The sequence below is a fragment of the Temnothorax nylanderi genome, unplaced genomic scaffold (genome assembly GCF_030848795.1).
Source record: "Temnothorax nylanderi isolate EJ_2023f unplaced genomic scaffold, tnyl_v1.0 TNYL_tig1288_pilon, whole genome shotgun sequence".
NCBI classification, from domain to species: domain Eukaryota; kingdom Metazoa; phylum Arthropoda; class Insecta; order Hymenoptera; family Formicidae; genus Temnothorax; species Temnothorax nylanderi.
Window position 1 is genome coordinate 3,186 of NW_027250350.1, and position 10,138 is coordinate 13,323.

The 10,138-nt window shown below is 55.7% G+C and overlaps 1 protein-coding gene across 1 annotated transcript; it reads left to right on the forward strand.

The window, feature by feature from the left end:
- Positions 1-7,985: 7,985 nt before the first annotated feature.
- LOC139787130 (uncharacterized) lies at positions 7,986-8,888 on the forward strand. Its single transcript, XM_071726219.1, has 2 exons — positions 7,986-8,384; positions 8,667-8,888. Exons 1-2 carry the CDS (start codon positions 7,986-7,988, stop codon positions 8,886-8,888), a joined length of 621 nt encoding a protein of 206 aa, XP_071582320.1.
- The last annotated feature ends 1,250 nt before the right edge of the window (positions 8,889-10,138 follow it).

Sequence of the window (10,138 nt, forward strand, 5' to 3'; positions counted from 1 at the left end):
GGGCCGATGGTGTGTGCGGTATGTAAGAGGCGGGGGCGACCGGCTAATCACGCGGTGAACGATAAGGAGTGTCCCTCGTACGCGTTAGCTAGAAGTAGGTACGCGGGCACCATTGATTATGGTTAGACAGAATGCGCAGGGTGTCTCGGGTATGAATGTGGTGCAGTGCAATTGTCAGAGAGCCTATGCGGTTATGTGTGATTTGGATGAGATGCTGTGTGAACGTCGAGTGAGTGTGGCACTGCTGCAGAAACCGTGTGTGAAGAATGGACGAGTAGTTGGACTCCCGCTAAGGATGGATGTGATTGTGAGTGAGAGCGAATGTGTCAAAGCAGCAATGGTGGTGAATAATCCCAATCTCGATGTGATGTGTGTAAGAGAGTGCACGGACGAGTATGGCGTGTGCGTGTGACTGAAGGGAGACTTCGGCGAAATGTATGTGGTGTTTGTGTACTGTCGGTTCGGTGAAAACATCGAGCCGTACCTGGCGTACATGGACAGAGTGCGAATGGTAGCCAGAGGAAAGCGTGTGTTGGTAGGAATGGATGCGAACGCCGTCTCTCCTTTATGGCACAGTAAGGGTAGGGACGGCAGTAGAGAGAATGAGATGCGTGGCAGAGTGCTTGAGGAATGGATCGTTGCGAATGGCATGATTGTGTTGAATGAGCCAAGCGAGAGTTACACGTTTAGCGAACCCAACGGAGAAAGCGACATAGATGTGACTTTCGTGAGCGATGCGACTAGGGGGTGCCGGTTTGAGTGGGAAGTCAAGAGTGACTGGGGTATCAGCGACCATAATGTGTTACTGATACGTATGACATATGGCGAGAATGCTGAGCGAATGGAAGGTATACGTAGGTGGGTGTGTAAAGACGTGCACTGGGAGGGATACAGGAGCGATCTGGTGGAGTATGCGTCTGAAGATGGTGTGAATGTGATGGATGACAGGAACGCGGATAGTCTGGCGGAACACGTGTCGTCATGGATCATGAGGGCGAATGATAAGAGAATGAAAAGGTGAGCGTGTGGGACTGCGAGGAAGCTTGTGTGGTGGACGGATGAACTAGAGCGTATGAAGAGGGATGTAAGGAAGTGTGAGCGAGCCTACCAGCAAATGCGAGGGAGAGATAGGAATCGAGTGGAAGGATGTTTGAACGCGTACAAATGTGCTCTGAGAGAGTACAAGAGAATGATATGGAGAGTGAAAGAGAAGAACTGGAGACAGTTCGTGTGTGACAGGAGGAATCAGGATCGATGGGGCGATGTGTACAAGGTGTGTATGGGGAAGTATGGACGAGATAGGCTAAGTGCTATGAGAGTGGGTGACAGAGTTACGAGTACGTGGAGAGAGAGTGTGAGTGTGCTGCTGGATCGCTTCTTCCCGCGGATATGGAAGATGAGCGAATGGCAGAGAGTGAGATGGTTGAAAGGTCGTTTGAATGGGATGAAGTGGATAATGCGGTGAAAGCAATGAGAGTGGGCAAGGAACCTGGGCTGGATGGGATAACTGTGGAAATGCTACGTGCGGTCTGGCGTGCAATTCCGGGATGGCTGAAAAGGGTGTACGATGTGTGTTTGAGTACCAATCGCTTCCCTGTGGCGTGGAAGAGAGCGAAAGTGATTGTGCTACTGAAGTCCCCGGAGAAAGTGCGGTCGGACCCCGGGTCGTACAGACCGATCTGTCTGCTGTCTGTGCTTGGGAAAGTGTTGGAGCGACTGATGAATAGGCTTGAGCGATTGATGAAAGGTAGAATGTGTGAGGCACAGCATGGGTTCGTGAAGGGACGTTCGACCGAGAGTGCGTGGAATAGTGTACGCGAGTGTGTGAGTGGGTCCGTGTACAGGTATGTGTTGGGAATATTTGTGGACTTGGGGGATGGTTGGTGGGAGTGGGAGTGTTCGGATGGACGGGAGGTAAGAGGTGAGAAAAGGAAGATTTGCGAGGAAGGCGAGGCGGAAGGAGTGGAGCAGAGCGGAGGAAAGGATGGAGGAGGCGTGGAGGAGGTCGGGAAAATGGAGGAGGCCCCGAGAGGGAGGCAGATGGGGCAGGAGATTTGAAACTTGGAGAGAGGTGTTTAGAGGTTAGGGTGTAACCGGACGGGGCTCAGTGGCGGCTCAGAATCGCGAAATATGTTGATCTACTGTCCGGTCGCCACTCGGTTTAACCAATAATCTACCGAGAAGGTATGGTATGTATGTCTCGTTAGAACGCTAATACAGTATTAACCATTTCTTTATGTTTCAGGTTCCCGTCTCCGCTGGATCGCCGCTAGACAACGATGGACCACCAACGCCGTGACTCTGGATCGCCGATGGAAAACGATGGATCACCAACGCCGGATGTGAACCGCCGCTGGACCAGGACTCGCCGACTTCAAAGGATCAGGTAGGTATCAGGTAAGTACGCACTAATTTGAAATACTTTTGTTTCAGATAAATCAATGATCATTTATTCATTGACTAATTTACACACTTTCTGTTTCAGAGTGGCCTTACAATCCCAATGACCAATACTGTTGATTGAATTTACAAGACTCGATTCGCACGCTAAGTTATTATGCGCCGATAGTATCCGCGGCTAAGTGCCCGATTGTTCTCGGAGGGTATCTCAGATACGTGTTAACGCGTGTACCTCCGTCGAGCGACTGCCTCAAGTCCTCGCTCGCGCTCGGCCTCGCCGATTCGTTCTCGCGCTCCCCCACCATGGCTCGCGCTCGACTTTCTCCGACCGTGAGTCCGCATTCCTACGTGTTTGTGCTCGCACGGCCCGTTTTTGCTCGCATTCCTTCTTGTTTACTTCGCTCGTGGAAATTTCCGCTCGCCGTTGTTCGCTCGCTATTGAATACATTGAATTTCGCACACGGAATATTCTCGACGCTTTACATATTATAATTTCGAAACGCTTTCGCACCGCGATACTTAATTCGCTATCTCCCGACTCTCTGTCGTTACCTCCGGGATCGGAATTCGTTTATTTTTCGATGCGCTTTCGTACGTCGGTTCCCGTGGGAGCTCTCATGCGATATCCGTTCGCAGATTTCGCGTCCGATCCCCGGCCTCGGATTTTCCAGGCCCGGTGCCTGACGTCGACGGGAACGGTATCGGGGTGTTTGTCGGACTCCCCGGAACGTGAATCCGTCGTCACTTTTTAGAGAAGTGGTCGGGATTGCGATTTCGCGAATCCGGGTTCGGACTTTGACGCCGTCCTCATGGGATGGTTATGGGGACCCCCCTCGATAGCCTTGCGGGGTTTCGCCTCGCGGAAGTTGCCGGCTCGCGTTTTCGCGGGCCCTGGTGCTGGGCTTGACGTCTACCCGTGCGTCACGTTAATTGGCGCCTCCTTGACGCGCCGGTGTGCCGACTTCTCGCAGAAGTCGCTGGGTTCGCGATCTACGGACCTGGTGGCCCTTTTCGTCCGCGGATCGTTCGGAACGATGACGATGCGATTCCTATGCTCGCCCGAATCATTAATTACCGGCCTCGATGCTCGGTTCGCGTGTTCGCGGATCTCTCTCTCAGCGCGCATTCGCGGTTATGCTATCTCCCCCGTGGGTCGTCGGATCACTCGTGTGATCTGCTATATGGTCAATCTGAGACAACTCGGTCTCACGAAACGTAATCTGATACGAGCGCGGCTCGCAACTTATCCTAATCTATTTATTTCCCCGTATAGTTTATTATATAATATTACCCGTCACCAATTATCAAAATATATGTGTATATATCTTTATTATGAACAGAAACAACTTAATTGTACGTATGACCGCAATATGATCATCCATTACGGACTCGTTACATTCTAAGGGAGGTTTATCTCGCGGTCGCTATCTCCGCCGGCCGGTCGTTACCTCCGGTCTTTTGTCCGGCCGCACTGCTCTCGGGTCCGCTGGGACGCTCGTCCTCCGCTGACCTGGTCACGCCCGTCGCCTGCATTCGCTCCACTATTATCCGTGGGTCCACCGTGATATGCACGGTTGGTCGTGTGATCGGCTCCTGTGGCTGCGCTGGAGGGTACGGCTGCAAGGGCAGGATAAAGGTTAGGTGAGGGGGAAGGGACGGCAGGGGTGTCGGCCTCGCAGAAAGAGCGGGTTGGCAGCACTGCGGGACGTAGAGACGTAGAGAGGCAGCACCGGGACTCATGGTGGCGCGCGTGCACGGGTCGTAGCGGGGTCGTGGCGGGGGAAGGAGATAGAGCGAGAGAGAGAGAAGGAAGGGCCGGGTCCGCATGACAGCGAAAAATGGTAAGATCGAAAGAAAGAATCGATAGATCGAGAAGGAGGGTCGATCGAGGAAGGCGAGCATGCGGTGGTAGTAAGGGTTAGAGAGCCGTAGAGTGAAGACGAAGCGGAGAGACGGAAAAAGAAGTGAAGTAAGGAAGCAAGTAAGGGAGTGAGGGTAAGAAAGGGTGTGTAGGAGAGTTGGAGGACAGGGGAGAGTAGAATAAACAGAGGATTACGCAGAAGAAGGTGGTAGGCAGACGGTAAACGATAAATACAGGGGTTGATGGAAAGAGGAGTGACAGAGGCAGATAAAGATAATAGATTATACATGTTGCAGATAGCCAGGATGGAATGTAAAGGGAGAATTATAATAGAGAAGAAAGCGGTGGAGGAGGTCGTTGAAGAGAAAGTAAGGAAGATGTTAAAGGAGGTGAAAGAGGGTGGTAAGAGGAAGGATGAGGAGATAGAGAAGCTGAAGGAGGAGGTAAAGAGACTGAATAGAAGGGTGGAAAGAATGGAGCAAAGCGGTTGCAAAAGGAAGAGGGAGGAGAGCGAGGAGAGTGAAGGTAAGTCAGGGAAGAGGAAGTGGTGGGCAGGGGAGGAGAAAGGAAGCGACGACGAAAGGAGAAGGAAAAACGTAATAATAAGGATCGAGAAGAAAAGGTGGGAAGGAATCAAATTGGATGAAAGTGAAGGAGCTGTTTGCGGAAGGTCTGAAGGTGAAGGCGGAGGTAAGAGAGGTAAGGGTGGTAGGACAGGGAGGGGACTGGTTAACGATACTAGTAAAGCTGGGAGATGAGGATGAGAAGTGACGGGTGCTGGAGGCAAGGAGAAAAGCAGGGAACAAGTTAAGGGTGAAAATAGATGAGGATAAGTCGGTAGATGTGAGGGACTGAGAGAGAAGGGAGAAAGAAAGGAGATTAGAAGAGAGAATGGTGGAAAGCAGGACGGCGGGGAGGTCTGAGGAGGATGAGATCACGAGAGGGATGGAGGAAAAGCTCCTGATGGACTCGGACGAGGAGAAGGAGGAAAAGAAGAAGGGGCTGTAGGCGAAAGAGAAGAGCCGAGACAGGAAGGAGGGAGGCGGAGTGACGCAGAGTCGGAGGAAGCGGATGAAGACAAAGGAAGGTGACGGAGGAAGCGGGGAGGGAGGGGAAAATGAATGAATGTGAGGTCGCAAATGGCCTGGTCTAAGGGGGTATTTCTCCCCCAGGGGTCGGGGGAGGCCACCGGGGGCCCTTAGGGGCCCCTAGGAGCCTTCCCCGATACGGGTACTTGCGCACCCGGGGTCCCGAGCACATCAGACCGTAATCTCCGTCAGTCTTCGGGCTGGCGGAGACCGGGGAGTTCCTTCGGGGACTCGCGAGTGAGGCGCCCTCTATAAAAAGTTTACTCGGACCGGACGGTGCCGTGAGGGAAGAGCTTAGCTCTCCCAACCGTCCTAAAGGAAGGAAAACCCTGACAGAAAACCGGGGGACCGGCTGCCCTGCTTAGGAGTCTGGGTCTGGGTTCGGCCACCCAGATTCCAACGGCCGGTAAGGGATGGCGACCCTGAATTCAAACGCCCGGTCGGCCGGGACCGTTAGGGGCTTGTTATGCTTCCACCGGCAATCGGGACGGGGTGGGCCTTCCTCCATCCATTGCACGCCGGTGCTCCGGCAGATCGTGGGATTGTGGGCTCACCGGGGGTTGTCCGGGCCGCTCGGAATTGATCCGAGGTCGGGGCCGGGCAGCCCAGGGAGGAAGGACACGCCGCGGGGCCGCCCGGACGTTTCCGGGTGAGGGCCGGTGTTGTCCCTGCCGCCGGCAACGAGGGCCGGCGGTGAGTATAATAGCCCGTCGATGGCGTCTGCTGAGGGGGGGTCCATGTACCCCTGTCTCCTGCGGGCGGCGGGAGGCTGGGATCGAGCTTGCTCGGCCGGTCCTCTCGCTTAGCCCGTTGGGGGGGATGATCGGACTCCTCCGGTTGGCGTCGATCGGCGGGCGGAGCTCCCAGGGGTCGGGGGCGGCCGCCGGACTTTCCAGTGGGCGTCCCCGACACGGGTTTGGCGAACCCGGGGATACCCGAGCTCGGGCAGGCTGGGCTCGTGAAACTAGAAACCCAACCAGCCTAGGGAAAGGTCACCCCGAAAATAAACCACCTTAAAAATATGGAAAATGAGTGATAAGAAGAAAGTAAACTCCCTGGGATCGGAACCCAGGGGCCGGCGGGTAGGGGGTATTGTCCCAGCCACCCTCTCGTCGTCAACAAGCGATGGGCCACTAAATGGATTGACGGCGAGTCCACCTGGCGAAGATACTATCGCTGCCAAGGGAGGGAGGAACTCTGGCGTCTCTAAGAAGCCTCCGGTGGAGCCGAGAGGTCCGAAGAGCGCTAGGGAAAGGAGCGCCCAAAGAGCATCTCAGGGGGCTAAGGCCTCTGGATCTCTGGAAGCGAATTTCTCCTCTAAGCGGGCTGAAAAGAGCGCCAAAACCGCCGCTGCTCTTCTTAAGAAGAGATTGGAAGAGGATAAGGTCCTACAGAGAAGCACGGATTTCTTAAAAAGAATCCAGAGGACCGAGCCCGTGGACTCCCTCGATGACGCTGAGTCCATCGCGACGGACTCTGACCAAGATATGGAGGAGATCGACGTCACTGGCGTCGCCAACTCCGAGCCGGCGGCCTTACCGTCAAAGATCCCCAAGAGAAAGCAGGGTAGACCTGTGACTACTGGGGACTATGAGGTAAAAAAGGCGGAGCTTGCTAGAATAGAGCGCTTAAAGGAGGAGCAAAGGCTGAGGGATTTGGACGATCAAGGAAGCTCAAGAGAAGTCTGCGGTCCACATGGATGTGGACGTGGACCCTGACGGCCCACGTTCCGATTCAGGGAGAATCGGACTAAGGCCAAAGAAGAAGACAGGAAGATCAACTGTCATCCCAGCCTCATCTGACAAGGAGGTATCTGCCTCTGATGAGGAAGAACAAGAGAAGGCAGCGGCCGAGATTAAGCGTCGCAAAATCCTGGACGAGCTGAAGCGAGATGGTCAACCGCCGGTCTACAGACCAGCTCTTCAAGGAACGGGTCCTACCCTCTTGGAGGAGGCGGTTTCTCCCGGAGCCCTGGCTACAGAAGGCCAGACTATAGAGGATAGAATCCTTACGGCCCTCTCTAGCCAGATGCGTGGCATGTTCCAGGAGCTGGTCGCCACTATTGGAGCCGCGATGCCAGAGCGTCGATCGGGGGATGGTGCAAAGCGCTCTGCCCCGGAACCGATATCTAAGTCGGGTAAGGGCAAGGCACCAACGGCCCCTGGTAGGAAGGCCGGCAAAGCGCCAAAAGCAAAGCCCTCTTCCACCAGGGATGAGACGACTGCGATGGAGGTGGAGACGGTTCCCGAACCTTCCCGCCTACTGCCCGTTATTACGGGTATAGAGAGAGTCGACGTGGTTGTCCCTAAGAAGACCCCTGTCAAAAGGGCGGCCACGACACGAGGCCCAAGGCCCAGCGTCGTAGAAAGGATAGGGGACCGGCACTCCCGCCGGAACAGCAGCAACGGGTTTCGCTGCTACCCCCGGAAGCTCTACCAGCCGACATCGATGGGCAGCTGCCCGTTGAGATAGAGCACCACGACAAGACGAGGGATCCGCTGACAGCGGCTCTGCCCGACGACGGGCTTGAGATAGAAAAAGAGGTGGAGGCCTCTAAAGAGGGCTGTCACTAATGGCCCAAAGGCCAAGCAAATCTTAACCACTGTCGCGCTTCGCAGGACGTGTTCCTGCACACGATGGCGGAGCGCGGCAGTGGCTTGGGAATGGCCGCCGAGCCGTATTGGGTGCCGCCCAATCACCCGTGCTGGGCGGTCGACCGGCACGGCTCGGTGGCCATAACATGGCGAATGACGGGTGAGCCCGTTCCCTGCTCTCGTCTCGAAGCGGGGGACGGGTTCGTCGCTGTCAAGTGGGGTCACGTCAATGTGATCGGGGTTTATATTCCCCCCCGGTTTGACGTGGCCCAGTTCGAGGAGCATCTCGAGGATATCCGAGAGTGCCACGCGAGGATCCCGCCGGGTCCGGTGGTGGTGGCCGGGGACTTCAATGCCAAATCGGCACTTTGGTGTTCCCCGGTCACCAATGCGAGAGGACGGATCCTAGCGGATTGGGCGGCGAGCCTGGGTCTGGTGCTGGTAAACACCGGCAGTGCCCGGACCTGCGTGCGGCACAGTGGGGGGTCTATTGTCGACCTGACATGGGCCAGTCCCCCCGCCGCACGACGCATCAGGGGATGGAGGGTGGCCGAGGAGATAGAGACTCTCTCGGACCACTTGTTCATCGAGATGTCTCTCCCGGTCTCCCCCCTGAGGTCCGGGCCCGCCGCCGGGAGGCCAACACACGTTTCCCGAAGTGAGCGCTGCGCCGGATGGACCCGGATTTTTTTCGGGCGTTTATCCGAACGTCGTTGTGGGTAGACGACATCTCTGTGCCGGAGGAGGTGGATGAACACGCGGCCTGGATTGGGGAGATTATGTCACACGCGTGTGACGCTGGGATGCCACGATCCAGACCTTGCAACCGTTCGCTTCGGTCACGTAGTCGAGGACGAAATAAGGCGGAAAACCCCGCCGGAGGTAACGACGGCCGACGGGCCAGAGGTAACGGCGACCCCGAAGATGGCCATCGGCCAACCATAGCGAATAACACCGGATATGCGAGTCCGAAGAGCACATATGGCTAGCGTTCCTTGTCGTATAGAACCGGGTCAGATAGACCCAGGTGTGCGAGCCGAGTAAGTCGAGTTAGAAGAGATGGCGTTGGCGACACCACCGGAGGCGCACGTGAAGGTCATACAGCGATACGCCGCGGAGCTCCGACAGTTAGTTTGCGAAAGAGCGGAACCGGGTCAGATAGACCCAGGTGTGCGAACCGAGTGAGTCGGCTAAAAAGAGGTAACGTTCGGGGCACAACTAGCGGCAAGCGCGGGACTCGTGAGGCGACACGCCGCGAAGCTCCGATAGTTAGTTTGCGAGATAGCGGAACCGGGTCAGATTGACCCAAGTGTGCGAACAAGGTCAGAAAATTAGGACGACGCGAGGAATCGTCAGCACACGCATGCGCGGCGAGCCTGGACGAGTGGAGGCGCCGCAAACCCGAACGGAGACCATCATCGCCGGGCACAGCGGCCCCGCGCTACGCGTAAAGGCGCGGGAAGGAGCGCCGGGAAGGGCCGCGCGAGAGAAGGTTCCGGAAGCTCGGCACGCGGCACACGCATGATCGGGGAAATCGTAAACAGGCAAAAAATGGTGAAAGCTGGCACGGCCTGGTACCGCAGCGTAGTAGGCCGAGAGAGTGGGAGCGACGGCCCGCGGTGGGGACGCAGCGCGAGCACGGTAACTCGAGGCAGTCGCTCGGATATCGTGGTCGCGGTAACACGTTCTTCGGTAACACTCGTGCAACACGGACTTAGTGCGTAGTTTAGCGCAGCGATATATTACAACCCAGCACTCCCGCGTACCAGCGCGTTAAAGTAACTCGCAACGAAGACGCGAGCGGTAATTAATTACTAATTATAAAGGCGTTCGACTATTGTGTCAGCGTGGCGCGCATAATTTGCGAAGTTGAATTGTAATCGAGGGCGACGATCTGAAATAAATCAATCGTTTGTTAATATACGCAGTGTCAAGTTAATTGATATTACTTACCTGCTACGTACCTCGTCCCACGGCATCGATCCATCATGGTCCAGCGGCGTTCCAGTATGCGATAAGGCGAGGATCTGGGGCAGTCAGCGGCGGCTTAGATCCATCCGGGGCGAGAGGCTGAAATAGAAAATTGACGATTAACTAAACATACTTATATTCTACTTACCTGTTCCGTCGGCGAGCGACCCGCCGTCGTCCGAAGGAGTTCCGAGATGCGATCCAGCGTCGAGGCGGCGATCCAT